The sequence below is a fragment of the Sprattus sprattus genome (assembly GCF_963457725.1).
Source record: "Sprattus sprattus genome assembly, chromosome: 16".
In the NCBI taxonomy this organism is placed as follows: domain Eukaryota; kingdom Metazoa; phylum Chordata; class Actinopteri; order Clupeiformes; family Clupeidae; genus Sprattus; species Sprattus sprattus.
The window spans coordinates 12,191,712-12,213,587 of record NC_137914.1 but is presented as its reverse complement, the minus strand read 5'-3'; the positions used below and the strand labels follow the sequence as shown (position 1 = coordinate 12,213,587).

General features: G+C 40.7%; 1 protein-coding gene across 1 annotated transcript; it reads left to right on the top strand.

Annotated features, from left to right (window-relative positions):
* Positions 1 to 5,144: 5,144 nt before the first annotated feature.
* LOC308377203 (zona pellucida sperm-binding protein 3 receptor-like) lies at positions 5,145 to 21,876 on the top strand. The gene is made up of 15 exons (XM_080853787.1): positions 5,145 to 5,255; positions 6,390 to 6,587; positions 7,952 to 8,051; positions 8,353 to 8,429; positions 8,608 to 8,790; positions 9,961 to 10,137; positions 12,423 to 12,602; positions 16,040 to 16,219; positions 16,665 to 16,844; positions 18,758 to 18,940; positions 19,073 to 19,105; positions 19,214 to 19,264; positions 19,431 to 19,446; positions 19,824 to 19,925; positions 20,312 to 21,876. Exons 1-15 carry the CDS (start codon positions 5,153 to 5,155, stop codon positions 20,358 to 20,360), a joined length of 1,812 nt encoding a protein of 603 aa, XP_080709913.1. The 5' UTR covers positions 5,145 to 5,152; the 3' UTR covers positions 20,361 to 21,876.

Genomic DNA, 21,876 nt, shown 5'->3' with positions numbered 1-21,876 from the left:
GAGAAGAAAGAAGAGGACACGAGAAGAGAAGAGAAGAGAAGAGAAGAGAAGAGAAGAGAAGAGAAGAGAAGAGAAGAGACGCTCATACTCACCGAGAACTCCCCATTGAAGCTGTTCTCTGCCTCCTCCTGCACAGCCTCTTTACAGGCGACCTCAGCCAAGAAGCCCCTCAGTATTGGCACCTGTGTGTCCATGGAGCTTTCCCACTCATGACACGAGACACACTGTCACACCGGCTTCTTATTCGCATACATATACAAGGGCCCAGGGCTGGCCTGGATACCGCACTACCCTCTCAGTATATCTGCTTCTCTTTTTCTCTCTCGATTACACAAACACAAACACAAACACACACACACACACACACACACACACACACACACACACACACACACACACACACACACACACAGATACAAACAGTCTCTCTCAACAAACACTCAAGACACTTACTCAGCGTTCCACAAACTTTCTGTGTCTCTGTCCCTGTAATATAAATTCATGGTCTACACTTTAAACTGAAGGAAGCACTGACTTTGTCTCTACACAAACAAACACACACACACACAGTAGAGAGACAGACAGACACACTCTCTCTTAGCAGTGGAGCAGTAAGTGTATTGTCTTTGCGGAAGCACTGGCAGCAGCAGTTAACAGGTTCTGTGGTCAGATTAAAAATATCGCCTCCTGCCCCTTCTGTTTTTCCCAGGGTCCTAGAGCCGACCCCTCAAAAGGAAGCGTCTTGACTTGTCTTGACTGTTCCTAATATGAAGGAAGTCAACAAGTAAAAGTACTTTAGAATGAAGAGAAGAAAAAAAAATATATAGACGAAAGACTGTGTGACATTTAAAGAAACACAACGAGAGAGATGTGCAGAAAAAGTCACACAGGAAGGAGGAGGGAGGGGACAGAAATGATCAGAGAGGCTGTTCAGCCAGTTTAGCCACATTCAGGACCCTCTTGAAGTGTGAGTGTGTGTGTGTGCCTCTTAAAGTGTGAGTGTGTGTGTGTCTGTGTGTCAAATTGTTTTTGAGAGACGTACCTCTCCACAACATGAGGGATGTATTTGACTCTTGTAAATTCCAATGAAAGTTCCACTTGTGTGCCACTATTTTAATTCCTTGAGTCTGTTTTATATATATATACATGAAACACAACATGGGGCAGACCAAGTGGTAATGAAAGAGGGAAAATTAGAGCAAAATGAGTTGTCATTTAGATTCAAGGAAACCCGGCAGAAAAGGTAGGTGCATCTGCAGCAGAAGACAGGTGTATCTGAGGTATAGAGTGGATCCGACTACATGCACACCAGAGAAAGTTTATCTGAAGCAGTGCTTTGTTAGAAAATCTGAAAGGGCATATGGTTGTCGTGTTCAGGGTACAATTTGACAGGGTGATGAGGTGGATGTCTCCTCCTCTGGTCTAATATATCCCTACCTCTGCTGAATTATTTATTTTTATTCCAAAATGTATCCGACCCTCCCCAGATCAATGCTACTTCCCCCAAAACAAAAATGTCTATCAACTTTTATTTTGATAGTAGTCTCTTCAAAGTTTTTGGGGCGTTCCCACCACAAGTCTAGAGACCTGCAACGCCATCGGAGATCAGGTAAGCAGAGTGTCAGAGGTATAACAGTCAATGTTAACGCTTCATGTGAGATATTGTGGAAAAGATTTTGAAATATATTTTGAAAACAAATGCATCAAGTCTTATCAACTTGAATAGCTAAAGCCTTACTAACTTTATCTAGGTGTTCTGTAGTAGTAACTAACTTAAGTAAGTAACGGTTAATAAGCGTTGGCCCAAAAAAACGTTTGTCTGTCAACTTGTAAGTTAGAGAGCCGGTTAGCCAGCTATCTAGCTAGTTGCGAGTCCTAACATTATATCGGCATCAATTCAATGTAATGTATATAGCTCCAAAACAATAGCATTGACTCAAGGCGCTTTATAGACTTCACAGCCTTAACCACCCTAGAATCCAAGGGCGGCAAGGGGAAGGAAACACTCCTTCGTAACAGGAAGACACGTTGCACAGAACCTCGGTTCAAATCAAGCATGACATCTTCATTAATTCATAGAAATTAAATTACATTGCAATGTCATCCTAAAACATATATGATACATGTACATCCAATAATTGTAAGCTACTCTTGTCTGTCAGGGACATTCGATTGTTTAGATTTCGATTGTTCGATTGTCATTGACATTTGAGCATGGTTCAGATTGAGCCGCAGGTACTGACACATTATTTGGTTAGGGTTAAGTTGCTAGCGAATCGAAGTTCTGTATTCCATTCGCTTCTGTCGGAAGCAGGCAAGCGAATTTGGCGAAGAGAGCGAAAAAAAACTTTTGGGAAGTTAAATCCTATGGAAATATGCAGTTGTTGGTGTTGTCTGTTAGAAATACGTTAGAAATAGCAGTGCTATGGCGTCGTTTGGCCGTTTAATTTGCCAAAAAGAAAACCTTGGATGGCCCTGTAAGGGGTTGTTGTTGTTGCTGGTATGTAACCTATTTGATCCTGTGCTTATTTTAACAAAATGATATAAAGACAAGTGACTGGATATCCTTCTAGCTGGCTAGCTTTCCAACTAGCTCGCTGGTCCAGTCTGTTGTGCTATTTTCACACGCCACGACACGCCCACTCAATGTGTAGCCTACAGTATACATGTACAGCATGTACGTCAAAAGTCAAAGTTAAAAGTAACCAACTGGGATGGACGGCTGTAGGCTAGATTTGTTATGTACTTCCATGGGAATGGAAAATAATCTAAGTTATAATGATAATTTTTCTTTTATTTAATTAACCACAAAATCACAAAAGACACACTAACAGAAAATGTTTAGACTCTGAAATGATTATTTCAGGTAGGCTATAGTTTAGGTATAACTAGTGGTCCAGTAACAACCTTACGAAATGTATTCGAGATATTAGATAAGAAGTGAGTAGAAACATCTCGAAACATTAAGGAACAGCTTATAAGTTACGAATGGTGTAGCGTTAAGAAGGCCTATACATTCTCAAGTAAACTTACACTACAATTTATTTCAGGCTTATGAGTAGAGAGGTAAACAGTGAAATACATAGCAATAGTGACATAATCGCACGTGGTGAAATAGGCCATGTAATGATTTGTCGTCAGTTAATGCCCCACAGATCATCCACTTGATTAGCTCTTGAATTTCTAACGAGGAAAAACAAAAAAGGATATCTTCCTTCCATCTGCAAGCTCTGTTATGCACGATAAACATGTCACACCTTGGCATTCAGCCATTCCAGGCAGGGTCAGAGGACATCAACTAAAACTAATCTCAAATTCATATCCTCCTTTTTATCTGTTCCTGTACACAAGAGCAAGGCTGTGTACATTGCATTGGCCAGGCATTCAGAAAGAAATTGACGCAGAGATGCATTGCCTTTGTGATTTCCTTAAGGTTTAATTATAAAAATGCAACAGTATACTGTATACGGCTCACCTTAGAGACAAGGAGCCTGGCCATCCAAAGAACAAACAGCGGTCTTCACATATATAACACAACCTATCTGGGGCATTAAACAGGACACATTTTACAATAGTGTTACTATCAACTAGTTTACTAGCTTCCTTTAGATGTGATAGTGTTGTATGAAAGTGGAAAGGTGTATGCATATGTTTCCTTCTAGAGATATGAAGCAAAATGTCACTGTGTGAGACCTATGCTTTAGACAGGGGTTAAAGGAAGATTTGTCAAAATCACATCAGAAGATCTTGTTCATTCTTTCAGGTGTGGTAGTGTATTATCAAATTGAAATCGCATATGGATTATACTTTGCCTTTGAGATTGGGAGCAAAATGGCACTGTCTGTGCTTTAGACGGGGGTGTTTTCTGTGTATTTCGTTCATTTTTTTGTGTATACATCTTTCAGGTGTGGTAGCTTATTATAGAAGTGCAATAGTGAGTGTATTATGCTTTCTATTGGCTATAGGGAGCACCTCTATGGCCTTTAGAATAGGTGCATCTATGGCTACATGTCTGAGTCTATGGCCTTTAGACTGGCTTCATATATGGCTACATGTCTGAGTCTATGGCCTTTAGACTGGCTCCATCTATGGCTACATGTCTGAGTCTATAGCCTTTATGGTCTGAGGTCAGCGTTTTAGATAGAGAGTTCTCAAAGCTGCGACAGTAGATGTAGTTGATTCTTTGTAGTCTTTCAGGTGTGGTAGTGTATTCTAAAAGGGATACGGTGTTTGCATTATGCTTTCTATTACATATATGGAGCAAAATGTCACTATGTTATGTGGTTTGGATATCGGCGGATTTTCAAACATTTGATCCCTTTTTGCGTGGTTGACCCAGGTTCAACTCCCATCTGCAAGCAAGCATCCACTCAACACATGACATTTCCCTTCGTTTCCCAAAATAGAGTTTCTATATTTGGTTCACTTTTATCTATACATCTTTCACACATGCACACAGGCACATATACATATATACAGTATATATTATTTTAAATTATATTGCACAAATCCAATGGTGTATGGATTATGCTTCCCATTCAAGACAGTGAGCAAAAGGTCAGTGCCTATGGGCTTTAGACTGGGTTTTGAAATTGCAACAGTAGTTTTGGTTCATTCTGTGTGTTCATTTCAGGTGTGATGGTGTTTTATAAAAGTAAAATGGTGCATTTATTATTCCAACAGCGTGAATATGATCTTTAGTGCTGCAAATAAAGTGAATCGAAGTCAATATGGACACGTAAACATAAGAATAGCATAAGAATAACATTAGAGCTGGATGGCGGTCGGAAATTAACTTAGTTCCTGTCAATCTCTACTTGTTTCGTACTCACCATTTAACTGGTGCTGCAGTGCTTTAGGTGTTCTTCTTGTGCATGTTTTGGTGGGTAGGTGAGGTGTGGAGTGGGGATTTAGGGATTCAAACAGACAGTTTGGCTACCAACCGCCTTTTATTAATTTGATGGAATCCATTCCCATTTGTATGTTGTGTGTTTTGAGATTTACATAGTTAGATAATAGATATGCCTACATTTCTGTACCATGAAGTTGAGAAAGTTTAAATTATTTAAAACTTATTCTGTTTTTCTGTTGTCAAAATATTGAGTGGAGCAACTGTCTTTGCTGTTTTGTTTCAGGTGACTAAAGCCCTGGGATGACCCTTATTTTCTTATCAGGGATTTCATGCTCAGACCGAATGTCTAAGAATATCCTGGCAAGTCTGTGGATGCTGTTGCTGCTCCCCACTGAAATCATAGGTGAGGTTTTGTCCTGTTCTGTATTTCTTATTGTTGTTCTTTATGCATGTCTTGTTATATTGTACATTAATTCTACACAATTAATTTGCAGCCAGTTTACTTGAGACAGTAAACAGAGCATGTGAGTAGCCGGCATCATCTTGTGGATTAGCATTTTTGCAAGTTACCTGTTCGGCTTCTGTGATTATGGGTTTTGGATTCTGGGAACACTTTTATAGGACGATGATTAGGGTTAACCGTAATTAAACAACAGAAGAACACCATGATTTTGAACAAGTGTTGACCCGGTAGGTCATGTGGCTAGAGAACAAGACCGTTGATATGTCTTATTTTTGAGTCAGGAATTATTTTTCATTATCATGTATTACTATAGGTAGCTGTCTATTCCACATCAAATTAAGGTTAATTGCACAGATAGGTACACAGCTATATTTGTAAATCGTGGGGAATTTATAAATCGCAATATTTTCGTTTTCATATTGTGGGATAAAAATAAATGGGACTAAAGAGATAGAAATTGTGGGACTAAATTAATCCCATATATGTTCAGTGCAGTCACTTGAATCAGGCAAAATCCTTTTATGTATCTAGAATCTAGTATCTGGTTCTCTGAATCAGTCCAGGATTTCTTGACATGATCCTTTTAAGATTACAGCAATATTTTAACATTATGCACCCAAAGATCTGATTCTGTTCAGTCATACACATCTTTTTAATGGAAGAAACATCATATAAAAACTGCTGTTATGTGTATAAGCTCACAAACGAGCAAAATGGGTGCCCCACATGGTAAATACAGCTGAGTAGGTGGTGGGCCTACATAATTTCCTTTCATGGTTTTAAAGAAGAAGTGATATCATTGTGACTGGGAGCGGTCCTCTCTCTACGTTCTAGTTTCCTCTTTCTCAACTCTGACTAACATCTGTGAAGTTATTTCTACTAAATTAAACAGAACTTTAGGAGTTAGTGTAGTAGCCAGGTACATTTCTAGCCAGGTTAAATTTCTATTTTAGATGGTTATGCAACTGAAGTTGCCTAGCATATGCGAAGAAGCAGGAGAAATATAAATGTACAAATCAAACATTGGCCTAAGTAATTTCTTCCCATTCTCTGCTTCCTCCCCATATGCTGTAGGACAATGCACCAAACCTGCCACCAGTGAGAATGCTGGTATACACTTGTCTGACAACTTGAAGGACTCTTTCAACAAAAGTTCTGCTGTGAGACTTGCGTGCCACAATGGGTATGAGCCAACTCCTGGATCACCACGGAAACTCATCTGTGATGATAACAACCAGTGGTCTCCAGGCCCAGAAAAATTCACCTGCCAAAGTAACTTCATTTTGCAGATAATGTTTACATCAATGTTTGGAGAGGTCTCTCTCTCTCTCTCTCTCTCTCTCTCTCTCTCTCTCTCTCTCTCTCTCTCTCTCTCTATATATATATATCTATATATATATATATATATATATATATATATATATATATGTATATACAGTATATATAAACACACACTAGTGTTCAAAAGTTTGGAATCACTCCGAAAATGTCATGTTTAGAAAGCTTGGCTCGGCCCGCCCGGTTTTCGACGGGATTGTAGTGCGGAAACTCTCATTGCATAACGGATTGTTGGGTCATTCTGAGTGGCCTCAATCAGTAACCAGTAGGGACGGCTAAGTTCGACGCCATTGAAGTGAAGCATTTGTTACCACAATGGCAGCAGTGCTAGTGCTCCTGAAGTGGAATAAAATAATTTACCTGAAGAAAATGTAAAACTAAACATAACTAATAATGATTGCTTAAAAAAAACCTGATAAAAATCATTTCAAGACATCGGACATCGAATCTATTCAGGGGTGTCACACAAGGCTGTGTTGTCAGAGCAAACAACCTTAAGGTTACGATATAGCGTGTCCAGACACTAACAATTTGAATTAGGCCTTATTATATAGTGAAGTCTAATATGTGAGGGAGAAATTATGTGCGTCCTGTATGGGACAATTTCGAATTTAAAGGCAGAGTATGCAGTTTATTTCTTATTATTTTTTTGTTACATTTCTTGAAATCCTCTGTACATCCTGATAGCAGTGAATAGATTAAATGCTCTGACAACAACAACAACAACAACAACAACAAAAATCCGTCATCTGTGGCAGCCTGTCCAATCATTTTATTAAGCGCGGATGCAATGATGTGATGGCCTGCCCACCTTCCTGCACGCACTCTGCCAGTGCACTCATTGCTCCTGACCAGAGTCTTCCACATGGCTAGGCGGACATATCGCTGTAAAAACTAGCGGGCTAGGCACACAAGAATGGCAGAGAAAGTGCAGCCAAAAGTTACACTACAACCTTTACCTACAACCTTGCTTTACAGACAAACACAGCAAGAAAAGAGAGGCAGAAGTACAATGGTTGTGTACTGAATAAGAAGCGCTGTGTGTTTTTTTATAATACAATTTAATAAAACAACAGCAACAATACTAATAATGATAGTAATAATAATATTCAAGATAAAAGAGCTCTAGTATGGTCATCGTTATAACCATCTTGTACAACTCTTGGATTTAGTAATTAACAGAACCACCTAAAGCAGCAGTGATCCCAGTCACAACTGAGTCATAATATAGTGGAGAAGTCAAAACTTTGAGATATGGTTGTCTTTTTTGTGCTCAAATATTCCTTCATATTTTCCAGAAAAGTCCTGTGGCCACCCAGGTGAACTGTCCAATGGGCATTATGAATTCCCAGAAGGAGTTGAATTTGGGGCATCGATCACGGCCGTCTGCAACACTGGGTCAGTGGCACCATCTCGTCTCCAGTCTTCATGTGTGTTGGCTGTGCATGTCTGGGGTGCATTTGAGCTTTTGAGATTCTAGTCATTGCATCATTAGGCTATGCCATCCCTGAGCTTTCTTTGTGAGATGTTTAAATGTGGTAGGGGTGTCTTCCAGTTCCTTTTATGATGTCTGTTTCACCAGTGCTGCAACAACTACAAAAGTCGCTGTTTGTGAAGGTCATAGGTGTGATTTGTTGCTGTGTACTTGTGGAGTTGTATTATATTGTCTCAACTCATGAGTATGTATGCTGGATTTAAGGCACTTCGCAATAGGAGAAAAGCAAAGGAGGTGCTTGGGAGATGGACAGTGGGATGGCGGAAACTTTGTTTGTGAAGGTATGAGAACCACCCTCCCATTCACTATGTACTATTCTATTTTGCCACATTTCAAACTGCTCCTTTGGTTATGAAGAACTCTGATATAACAGCAAATGCTCTCTCCTATCCACTGTCTGAACCCTTCTCTCTCTCTCTCTCTCTCTCTCTCTCTCTCTCTCTCTCTCTCCCTCTTCAGTGGTGAAATGTGGACCACCAAAACCAATCCCCAATGGACAACCACGCCCCCCTATAAACGAAATGTATGACTATGGCCAAGCAGTGCAATATGATTGTAACAGAGACTACACCAGGCTCGGAGCCAGTGACAGTGTGCACTGCCTTGAAAATGGGTCCTGGTCTGATGTGCCTCGATGTGCAAGTAAGCTTGGCTCTTCAGTGGGTTTGTCTTGACTTTACTGCGTACCTCAAGCCGCCAGTATGCTTGGCGGATTGGTCATTACGTGCGCCAACTGTGTCGTTAACACAGTGCCATAACCTTTTATGCTTACTTTTGAGGCACAGTTGACAAACTGCAATCTCCTCCAAACGAAACTTATCACTGGCAAGAAAAATACCATATAAACCGCTGGAAGGTATGTGGTGAATTAAGAGTGAAATGACCGTTTAACTGCATCACCAGTTATCATTTGTGGATTAACTGCTGGAAGCAGCAATAGAAGAAGAGGTAATGTGCCAAATAGAGCACAGTGGAATAGCCTGACATGACAGTTAAACTATCACCACTATCCAATTGTTGCAGTAATCTCCCTCCATGAGTTTTGAGCCATCTGGGGATTCCTATGCTCCGTCATTGAGAGATCATAGAGATCCCTTTAGATAAGGGCACTGCCATGGCAGGTTACAAAAATTGGGAGATGTGCGACTAGCTGAAAAGACAGAAACACGCAGAACGTGCCAGCGGGAATAAATACGCTTTTGGCGTGTGCGTGTCAAGGATAGCAATGGCATAAACCCCCTTCATCCTGCCCTCATAAAAAGGTAGGATAAGTTAGAACCAGATACTGCACTCACCCTTTGGCATCTTTTATTAGTCTGGCACTATCAGAGCCATTGCATTATTATGACAGGAATAGTGAGTCAGCATTAAGCATAATTTATAGTAGAGGAATTTTTTAAATATCATATTTTAAATAACATTACTGCTTTTTACAGGCATTGCTTTTGAAACTCACCTCAAATTTGAAACTGACCAGATGGGTTATTTGGGTTTTTTCATGCAGTTGTTCATGTATAGAATAGACAGCATCTGTCCATAAGGGTACTGCTCTGTTACAACTAAATTAAATGAACAATTTCCCTCACCTTTTTTGGATTTGTCACCATCTCACCTTCAATCATATTATTTGAAAATCATGCACAGTCAGATTTGTTATTGTGGTGATGCCTGTTGCACCCTCAAATTGACCTTATCAGTTGTGTCCGTGAATACATTTCCAAAGTGATGTTAAATATTTTGACTTCATTTATCATCAAACATATACATATTCCCGATGGAAATGTAATATGGGGCTATGACTCTCTCCTGCAGAGGTGGTCTGCATCAGGCTAGACATCCTAAATGCAAGACGTGTCGAAGGTGGAAGTGGTCCCTATGGTTACAAGTACACCCTCAGGTACGAGTGCAACGTGGGATATAAGATGTCTCCCGATGGAGGCAAAATTACATGTTTGGAGCATGGATGGTCTTCTACTCCGAATTGTACAGGTAATATTAGATTTAAGGCCTACTCTGTGTTATCCTTGCTCTAGCAAATATATACTGTTGTGCTCCAGGTAGAAGGTGACTGTGAACTCGAGTGGAAACACCGCGGGTACAAGATCGCCGCGGTACAACAGATTTCAAGTGAAAACACCACTGTTGTACTATAGTATAACAGACCTCTATTTTAGCTCTGACATTGTTGAGGTTGCGTGATTTAGCAAAAACTCGATGGAATGCCGGTCTGATGGTTAGGGTGTCAGCTTATTCTATGCAACAGACCTCGAACACACACACACAACACGCTACGATGAAGAGAGAGAAGGAGATGATTAGGAGATATGGTCCATAGTGTAGCTTCTCTTCTGTGTTGGCCTTGTCTTCAAAGGGTGTGATGTCTCCTCAATGCTCCTTGCTCTGTTCTTTCACCACACGTAGCAGTTGGTGTCTTTATAATGTTCTTTCTCCAACACAATGTACATACAAGTTACATTTCAGTTATAGGAAGACCGAATACACAGGAAGGGGGCAGTGGGGGAACAGTATGGGATATACAGTACTGTGCAAAAGTTTTAGGCAGGTGTGAAAAAATGCTATGAAATAAGAATGCTTTGAAAAATGTAAACAATAAATGTTTATTTTTTATCCATTTACATGGTAAGACTGAGCACAGCAACAAGACACAACGTAGTTATACTGCATCAGCAGGGTCTCTCCCAGACAAAGATTTCAAAGCAGACAGGGGTTTCAAAATGTGCAGTTCAAGCTCTTTTGAAGAAGACGTTGAGGATCGTAGACGCAGTGGTCAGCCAAGGAAACTTAATGCAGCTGATGAAAAACCCATCAAGCTTATTTACCTTCGAAATCGGAAGATTTCAAGCAGTGGCATCAGCTCAGAACTGGCAGAAACCAGTGGTACCCAGGTACAGACATTTACTGTCCGGGGAAGTCTGGCCAGAAGTGGTCTTCATGGAAGAGTTGCAGCCAAAAAGCTCTACCCCGACAAGGAAACAAGGCCAAGTGACTGAACTAAGCACGAAAACATAGAAACTGGGGTGCAGAAACATGGCAGAAGGTGCTCTGGACTGATGAGTCAAAATTAGAAATATTTGGCTGTAGAAGAAGACAGTTTGTTCGCCGAAGGGCTGGAGAGAGGTACAATAATGAGAGTCTGCAGGCAACAATGAAGCATGGTAGAGGTTCCTTTCCAGTTTGGGGCTGCATTTCTGCAAGTGGAGTTGGAAATTTGGTCAGGATGAATGGAGTCTTCAATGCTGAGAAATACAGGCAGATACTAATCCATCATGCAATACCATCAGGGAGGCGTATGATTGGCACCAAATGTATTCTACAGCAGGAACATAACCCCAAACATACAGCCAATGTCATTAACAACTATATTCAGCTTAAAGAAGAACAGAAAGTCCTGCAAGTGATGGTATGACCCCCACAGAGCCCTGATCTCTACATCATCGAGTCTGTCTGGGTTTACATGAAGAGACAGAAGAATTTTAGGAAGCCTACATCCACAGAAGATCTGTGGTTAGTTCTCCAAGATGTTTGGAACAATTTACCAGCCGAGTTCCTTCAAAAACTGTGCGCAAGTGTATCTGGAAAATTGATGCTATTTTGAAGGCAAAGGGTGGTCACACCAAATTTTGATTTAATTTAGAATTTTCTTCTGTTCCTTCACTGCATTTTGTTAATTTATGAAGAATTGATGAAAATAAACTGTTAACACATTTTTGAAAGCATTCTTAGTTTACAGCATTTTTTCACACCTGCCTAAAACTTTTGCACAGTACTGTACCTGGATATGAAAGGTGTGAATGTCGGACAGGGAAGGTGTTGCTGAACATTTGTGTGTTAATGAATGTGGTGTGAATGTAATACATTGTTGTGGGGGAGGAATTCACAGGAGTTGCAACTACTACTACGATATTTGGTCATGTGAAGGCCAGCTAGCTGCCGAGGCAATGCACCGTGCAGTTGTCTGGTCTGTGTTGGACCACCCTGCTAAAATGTGTAAAGCTTTCATAGCACCACACTGCCAAAAGACATGAGTTTGCATGCTAGCAAGCCTTTTATTAGTGCCAAGTGTGCTTATTAGACTGACTACTGACTAGATTACTAGTTTCTGACCAAAACTCCTTACTGCTGCTTTAACCTGAGCCTCAATGATGCAAGTGACAGATTTGAAAAGACAGTGTACTTATGTACTTGTACATAACAGTATATGTGTGTTTACCTGTGGTGGTGGTGAAAATTCGTGCTCCCATTCTTTCCTGTAGTGGTGAAATGTCCTAATCCAGGTACCACCAATGCCACCATCACTGATGAGTCAGGTGGTCCCTACAAGTATGGTGCTATCCTTACGTACAAGTGCCAAGCTGGGCACACACTGGTTGGCAGTCTTCAGTTGAAATGTGGATCTGATGAACAGTGGTCGTCCAAACCTCCCACGTGTCAAGGTCAGAAACATCAGCCTGTCTGTCGCGTCACTTGTATGCTGGCTTGCTTTTCTGTCCCTCAAAAAGTGGAGCTAATCTTGTGCCACCTCTCCTATGCTGTTTAGCTCTTGATGTGTGTGAGATGCACTTTTGCCATTCACGCACCCACTGCTTTTGTCTCATGCCGCCAAGAACCATCTGACAGGGTTCCCACGGGTCATGGAATTTCTGGAATATCATGGAATTTCATAAAAGTTTTTCCAGACCTGGAAAGTCATGGAATTTTACCATTTTGCATGCACAGTCCTGGAATATCATGGAATTTTCTTAACAGTTGTGTAGAAGCAAAACTCGTGTGCATTTTGTTGCTTTACTTTTTAGTTTTTGTGTACAACTTTGTTTCATATGTGATCCTACAACACTTCACCAGGGACGGTTTGGTTTTGCGCTATAAAATGTGCAACATTCTAGAATGCAAGGTCTTCGTTCGAGCCCAGTGAAGTCTGGCAGGCAGTGGCACTGGCTCGTCGCCAGCGTCAGCGTCAAAAATGCCTGGCAAATGCAGGTTTTTAACATTGCTTTTTACGGAAGTGGTCATGGAAATTCTGTTTTTTGGGTCTGGAAAATCATGGAAAATCATGGAATTTTATATTTGACTTCGAGTGGGAACCCTGATCTGAGCAAATCAGATTCTTGCTGGCGCTCATATAACCAAATTGCTGAAATTTGTCAGTGCTATTGCCACCACCACTGTGACATCCTTACTTTCCCAGCTATTAACCACGGTTCATACACGATTTTGTTAATGCTCAGGTGCAGATCTGGGAATGCATTTTTGTCACCTGGAAGTAACCGCACATTCACTCTGCCATGTAAAGCGTGATTGGTAGTTCTCTCTCATTCTTTCTCTCTCCCTCTTTTACATAAGATCCCATGAATGTATCAGGTAAAAACAACATGGGATAAATCACACATTTTCATTCACACAGTCTTCCATAACTTTACACTGCAAAAATTGAAATCTTAATGGGATGAAATATCTTAAATCCAGGCAATATATGCTTGTTTTTTGTCTGACAAGATATTTCTGATTACCAGGCATTTTTTCTTTTAGAGCATTTCACTTGTTTCATGCATTTTCAGTCAATATTTTTCTAAATAAGGTATTTGTACTTGTAACTGAGATTGTATTACTGGTTCTGAGCAGGTTAATACTTGAAACTAGTTTGATCACCACTGACAAGTACAAAACTGCTTTATCATAGTCATAATCAAGACAAATGTACTAGTTTTTGGTACAGATTTGTTATCCTGGTAAGTCAAATTTTCCTGTTCTGTTGGCAGATCATTTTGCTTATTTTAAGTAATGTATCCCACATTTTATTACCTTTTTTCCCTTATTTTTAAAAGCTGAATTTCAGATGTCGCAATCGCGCCAATTCACGCAAATTCAACGATTACCCGCGAATTCAGCGCGACGTACCAATTTTAACACATCACCGCAATTTCCCCGCAAGTTTGACAAATCATTGTCGTCTCCCACAACTTTCTCCTGCCCTGCAGACACGGTGCAGACACTAGCAGAGTTCTAATCCGTTGTAAACAATGAGAATGGCTACACCAGGCATGGAAATTAAACACAGTTTTATGTGTAGGCTGAGATATTCATAACATTTTATTCAGTCTTACTTGTGGTCCTTTTGTAATTCCAACAGGTGCACTTTGTTGTGGATAAGTAAATCCTATGTACTGTTCCCCCTACGTGTTTAGCATAACGTAGCATAACTAGCTATGTTTATAGATAACTGTCTAACAGCTGTTGCAATTCCCGAGACGAACTTTTGAATGATGTCAAAGTAAAAGTCCTGTGTTCATTTCAATAACAACAATACAAGCAATATACATTTTCTGACCTAAATAAGCAGAGGGAAGAACAGCCTATTATGCTACATTTTTGTTAGCCTGACGATGTCGTACTCATAATTCTAGTCAGAATATGAGTCTGATGCTGAGTCATTGGGCTGTGATTATGGGGCGTGTTTCAACGAACCAGGAAAAAAAATGCCTCTTCGCTCAATTGGATACCTATAACTAATCAGAGCAACATAGTATGACCATCTGATACATTAAAACTTTTACCGGATCCAGTAAGAAGGACGGCAAAAACAGATTTTCGATCGACAAATGCCTTGATCGCGTTTCTTTGTTCCTCTTTCAAAATGAATGCGCTGTCAATATCTGTGAGATATGCCTGCTCACGTACGTATTAGCAGCAAGGCTAGCTGCTACAATGTGTTTCAATGGATTTTTTGTCTAAGCGTTAGCAATAACCTATCAATAATGGTCTAGAGCGCTTCAGTTAAGACCTATCATCCTCGGCAACATTCGTGTTGCACATACCCTACTAACCGAGTCAATGTAGACATAAAAAAAGTCGTGTAGATAGCTTAAATCATATAAAATATGTCCCACTAAGCTCCCAAGACGGCGCCATCTTTGTTCGATTTATAATCTATCTATCTAATCAACTCAAGCGTTGGTTGGTCATCTGTCAACGTATAAAGCCCGCCCTTACAATTTGATTAGTCAGATCACTTTTCCGAAAACTTGAATCTCTCCCAACTAGCTCAAAGCCAGACTGAATCTCCCAGACCAAACATTTTGTGGGCGGAGTTCAGGCTGGTATCCAGGCTACATTTTTGTAGTACTGGTAATCTTTTGTTTGGCATGTTGGTAAGGTTATTTAGAGGACCATTTCTCAACGGTTTGGTTCTTTTAGAGAATGTTTGTTTATTAATTATTTATTTTTCAACAAATAACTGAATTATAATTGCAGAGAGGGAAATAAGCAACTTTTTATCGCAACGTTCACTTGCACCCGCAATTTCATCGCAACAAACACCTAAAAAAAAACGCAATTTTCACCGCAACTTTTTGGAAAACCCCCCGCGAAATCAGTAATTTTAGGCCACAACTATCACAAAAAAGGCCCGCGAAATCCTGGGGGCACTGAATAATTGTGCTTGCCTGCATGTCGCGTAACTTGTATGCTGGCTCGCTTTTCTGTCCCTAAAATAGTCACAAAAAAATACCCCAAAGGCAGCCGCTTTTTAAAATTGCTGTGCCCTTTGTCCATGCCAGTGTAGCTGCTCTTGTGCTACCTTTCCTTTGCATGCTGTTTAGCACTTGATGTGTGAGGATGGCTGAAGTGCATTTCACACACCCACTGCCTTTGGTTCTTGCCAGCAATAACCTTTTGAGCAGATCAGATTCTTGCTGTATCTCACTTACCCAAATGGCTGAAATGCTCCACTTCTATTGCCACCAATGTGACCTTATTTTTATATACATCTCATATTCAATCATCAGGCCTCTCCAGGCCATGGAGTTCACGGTTGCTTAAACACGGCTGTGTGTTTGCCTGTGGAGATAATTCGTGCTCCCATTCTTTCTTGTAGTGGTGGAATGTCCTAATCCAGGTTCCACCAATGCCACCATCACTGATGAGTCAGGTGGTCCCTACAAGTACGGAGCTATCCTCACGTACAAGTGCCAAGCTGGGCACAGACTGGTTGGCAGTCTTCAGTTGAAATGTGGATCTGATGGACAGTGGTCGTCCAAACCTCCCACGTGTCAAGGTCAGAAACATCAGCCTGTCTGTCGTGTCACTTGTATGCTGGCTTGCTTTTCTGTCCCTCAAAGAGTCACAAAGGGATAACCCAAAGGCGGTGGCTTAAAAAAAATGCTGTGCCCTTTGTCCTTGCCAGTGTAGCTGCTCTTGTGCCACCTTTCCTAGTCATGCTGTTTAGCACTTGATGTGTGAGGATGGCTGAAGTGCATTTCACACACCCACTGCCTATGTTTCTTGCCAGCAATAACCTTTTGAGCAGATCAGATTCTTGCTGTATCTCACTTACCCAAATGGCTGAAATGCTCCACTTCTATTGCCACCACTGTGACTTCTTTTTGTATACATCTCATATTCAATCATCAGGCCTCTCCAGGCCATGGAGTTCACGGTTGCTTAAACACAGTTGTGTGTTTGCCTGTGGTGATAATTCGTGCTCCCATTCTTTCTTGTAGTGGTGGAATGTCCTAATCCAGATACTACCAATGCCACCATCACTGATGAGTCAGGTGGTCCCTACAAGTACGGAGCTATCCTCACGTACAAGTGCCAAGCTGGGCACAGACTGGTTGGCAGTCCTCAGTTGAAATGTGGATCTGATGGACAGTGGTCGTCCAAACCTCCCACGTGTCAAGGTGAGAAACATCAGCCTGTCTGCACTTGTATACTGGCTCACTTTTCTGTCCCTCAATGAGCTACAAAAGGCCAACCCAAAGGCAGCTGCTTTTCTGAAATGCTGTGCCCTTCGTCCATGCCAGTGTAGCTGCTCTCATGCCACCTCTCCTATGCTGTTTAGCTCTTGATGTGTGTGAGATGCACTTTTGCCATTCACGCACCCACTGCTTTTGTCTCATGCCGGCAAGAACCATCTGAGCAAATCAGATTCTTGCTGCATCACATGTAACCAAACTGCTGACATTTTTCACTTCTATTGCCACCACTGTGACATCCTTAATTTCCCAGCTATTGACCACGGTTCATACATGGATTTTGTTAATGCTCAGGTGCGGTGTATGTCTGGGAATGATTTTTTTTCACCTCGAAGTAACCGCACATATACTTTGGCATGTAAAGCGTGATTGGGTAGTTCTCTCTTTCTCTTTCTCTCCCCCTCTTCCTATTTCACATACAAATCCCATGAATGTATCAGGTAAAAACAGTCTTCCATAACTTTACACTGCAAAAATTGAAATCTTAGTAGGATGAAATATCTTAAATCCAGGCGATACATGCTTGTTTTTCGTCTGACAAGATATTTCTTATTACCAGGCATTTTTCTTTAGAGCATTTCACTTGTTTCAAGCGTTTTCAGTCCGTATTTTTCTAAATAAGGTATTTGTACTTGTAACTGAGATTGTATTACTGGTTCTGAGCAGGTTAATGCTTGAAACTAGTTTGATCACCACTGACAAGTACAAAACTGCTTTGTCAAAGTCAGAATCAAGACAAATGTACTAGTTTTCAGTCTGGCCATACGAGTTTATATATATATAAACTCGTATGGCCAGACTGAAAACTAGTACATTTGTCTTGATTCTGACTGGTCCTGATCTGGTGGTACTTCATCCACACCTTTACTGGCCTGGCTGTGTGGCATGGAGCATTGCCCTGCTGGAAAAAACATTTCTCAGAGTTGGGGAACATTGTCAGAGCAAAAGGAAGCAAGTTTTTCTTCCGGGACAACGTTGTACTTTGCCTGGCTGAGGTTTGTAAAAGACCATAAGGATTGAACCAAAGCGGACTGGAGGCTCTTCTAAGTTCGTCTTCTATGATGAGTCCAATTTTCAGCTTTGCCCAACACATGGTCGTCTGATGGTTAGACGGAGACCTGGAGAGGCCTACAAGCCACAGAGTCTTGCACCTAATGTGAAATTGGACTCATCAGAGAAGACGAACTCTTGAATTCTTGCGCCAGGAGTAGCATAAAGTCACCCAACGGCAATGTGAAAGACTGGTGGAGAGCATGCCAAGACACATGAAAGTTGTGATTTTAAATCAAGGTTATTCCACCAAATATTGATTTCTGAACTCTTCCTAAGTTAAAGCATTAGTATTGTGTAGTTTAAAAATGAATATGAGGTTGTTTTCTTTGCATTATTCGAGATCTGAAGACACTGCATCTTTTTTGCTATTTTGACCAATTGTCATTTTTCTGCAAATAAATGATCTAAATGACAATATTTTTATTTGAAATTTGGTAGGAATGTTGCCAGTAGGTTATAGAATAAAACAAAAATGTACATTTTACTTTAACACATACCAATAAATAGTAAAACCAGAGAAACTAATAATTTTGAAGTGGTCTCTTAATTTTTTCCGCGGCTGTATATGAATGCTTATATGAATGCTTTAAAAATCTACTGTCTAAGTATTTGAAATGCCCCTAAAAACAAACCAAATTCCCATTTGTTACAGAATCTGATGTTGTAAACATGACTGTATGTGTATGAGTGTGTCTTTATATGTCTGCATAAGGGACTTGCATGTATATGTTTCAACATTGCTACTTATATCTGAAGTTGTGATGCACATCTGTTTCTTCCTGTAGCCCTGGGATTTCCACAGCCAGTCCACACCAATGCCATCTATGAGGGGCCAGATGGTCCCTACCGACCTGGTGATATCCTTAAGTACAAGTGCACCCACTGGGTTATGTACAAACTGGTTGGCTGTCCTCAGTTGAAATGTGGATCTGATGGACAGTGGTCGTCCAAACCTCCCACGTGTCAAGGTCAGAAACATCAGCCTGTCTGATGTGAAGATATCATTGGTTCTGTTTGGAGGGGGGGGGGGGGTCCTTCTCTTGCATAATTAACCTGTGTGTTCTCTTCTCTCTTATCTCCTCTCCTCTCTTTCAATTCAGTTCGCTGGATTATTCTCTGGATTATCATAATCGGTAGGTTTACTTCAGATGACACTGGCTGACATACTTCTGTGTAAGTGGGTTCTGATGAGGGGCAGGGAGAAGAGCAGATTCACTAACTGTGTTTGTGTCTGTCCTCAGTTATTGCTGCTGTCGTCATCGTCGTCATCCTTATTATTGTCTATTGTTTGGGTAGGTGCCGTTTCATTGACAGCTCTCTGTAGTCTGTTTCCATGACCATACTCTCATTTACAAGATGTGATATCCCAACTGCACTTTGAACGTCATGTTGTTTTTTAGTCTTTTCCAAAATAAATAACCAAATCCCAGATTCTGACTTCTTTTCTTTTCTTCTCAGGAGGTTGCAATTGCAGGTAAGATCACATTTTGGTCTGTAGTCTAATTATGCCTTTCTGTCTGTCTGTCTGTCTGTCTGTCTGTCTGTCTGTGTTTCTGTGTTTCTGTGGCCTTTTATCTGTTGAGTTCTGGGTTTATATGTGATTTTAAACTCTTGCGTTTTTATCTCAGTTCTCTTGTCATTCTCTCTAGTTGCCTTTCATTTGTTCTTTCTTCTTCACCTCTTTCCTTGGATCTTGTTTTGAACCAGTTTGACTTTCAATGTGCAGGGTGGGTCCTCACCAGCAATGGCTCTTTAGATAGTGTCGATAGTAGGGTATATAGTAGGGTCGGGGAAGTGGGCTTGGATGTTGGTCATGTCATTTCTGACCATTCCTCTTCTTTGGGATTGCAGGAATAATAAGACCACCGAACGTCCTGCGACTGACGCAGAGGTTGTAGTGCTGAATCCAAGGCCAGTGAGTGACACAGTAAACATCCTTCAGTCAGCGGACAGGTGAATATGGATCAAGTATTTAGCAGACGCTTTTGTCCAAAGCGATTTATGAAACATTAGAAAATAATTTCACACAACAAAAGTGAAAATGTATACTTTTGAAAAACTACCCAGACACCAGTGAGTAAACACCTGTGATGTGTAGATCAGAGCTAGTGAAAGGCCCATGTAATGTTAGGTCACAGTGGCAGTTCCTTGAGTGTTTTTTTACAGTGGATTAGTAAAGCTATTACTTAAAATAACAATTTTGTTTACACACACACACACACACACACCCACACACACAAACAGACAGGAAATGCAAAATAAATGAGATCTAAGACGTGTGCACTCTCGGTCTGGCTTGGTAACTAACACTATATGTGTTTTTGTATTTCTTTCCCTAGCTCTAAACAGGCAGAAGTCTTTGATCCTGAGCCAGCATCAGGTCCCTGATGGGTGTGTGTAAAGGACAGGAGATCAGAGCTTCTGTATGTGTGTGTCACCGCTGCAGCCCCCTTGTGTGCCTGGGATAGAAAGTCCAGGCCAATGAGAACTGGTTCCATTCACAAGGTCAAGTTTACTCATTATCAACATTGTATGACCAGAGCTTGTAGCGTTTTAATGACCTGCTGTACGTGGTCAGTATGAAAATCACTTGCACGACACTTGAGCTGCCAGCTTCTCCACACAGATTGTCCTGCCTTTGAAGACCTGATCTTCCATTTCCTGTTAAATGTGTTGGCGTCATTGGAGTTCATGGAAGCCTCCTTATAAGTCTTATCGAATCCTGCCAGGATGAAGTGCCTGTAAATACAGAGCTCCCCAGCCTTTTCTCTGCAATAAGGCACTGTTGAGCCATGCACTGGTCTGCATCATGAAATACTGTGCCTTTAAGTGTTCACAGAGCCTCAAGTGCAGATTATTTAATGCATCACATCACGCACTTGTTTGACATAAATGTCAGAATGTAAAATAAGGAATGGTTGTACATTTCTTTTTTTCGCTTTAAGTTTGAGTTTGTTTCTCTTTTCTCCTTTTATGATTTTAAAGACATCCTATCTCAATTTATACAGGTATGTGTGTTTCTGGAAGTAAATTATGTAATAATCTGTGTGCTTTTGTCTGGAAGGCAGATTGTACAATCCTTTGTCCTGTCCTTAGGTCACCATTCTAGGACCATTGTAGGTTAAAAGAAAAAAATACGGAGCTGGGGGATGGGGAACCAGGGTAGATCTCTGAATTTACAAGATCAAAGGTGTGCATGCCATGTTCTATGCTGCTGGCCTCCTTACTATAATGTACGTGTTACATTTCCTGTTGTGGCGTCTGTGGTGTGATGAGGTTGATCCAGCATTGCAAAGTGAAGTGAACCCTTTTTTTTTCTCTTACAAATTGATGACTTTTTAATCTCAAAGAATATTTGAAAGTTTTTTTTCTGAAAATATTACCCCCTCCCCTTTCGCCCAGCTTGTTCATTTTCTTTTAAAACTTAAAATGGCCCTAATACCTGTACCATCTTCTGTCTGTATATTGCACTGATTGAGAGTATAACTTCTCACTAATTAAAGCAAATTGCACTCTGTTCTGTCATGCATGAGTGTGTGTGGCTGTGTGTGTGTGTGTGTGTGTGTACCTACCTAAGTCTTTATTTTTTTCTTGGTTGAAAACATTTGGCAGGCTAACTGAATTGTTTATCCCAGAAGTAAGTTTTTGCTATTTCGATTACATCAGTAAAGCATTTCACAGAGGAGATGTCAAATTATAGGATTTTAGGTTGTTTCGATAGTTGTATGGAATTTATCCATTTTCAATTCAATTTCAATTCAATTTTATTTATATAGCGCCATAACAATACAATTGCCTCTAGGCGCTTAACAGAGCCCAGAGCCTAAACCCCCTTAGTGCATGCACAATGGCAACAGGGGCAAGAAAAAACGTCCTGTTAGGCAGGAAGAAACCTTAAGCAGAA

Bases quoted from the DNA above. Each gene is read 5' to 3' on its own strand.
- LOC308377203 (XM_080853787.1), top strand. From the start codon at position 5,153: ATGACCCTTATTTTCTTATCAGGGATTTCATGCTCAGACCGAATGTCT. The intron at 6,588-7,951 runs GTAACTTCATTT...CATATTTTCCAG, and splicing joins AGAAAAATTCACCTGCCAAA to AAAAGTCCTGTGGCCACCCA. The intron at 8,430-8,607 runs GTATGAGAACCA...CTCCCTCTTCAG, and splicing joins CGGAAACTTTGTTTGTGAAG to TGGTGAAATGTGGACCACCA.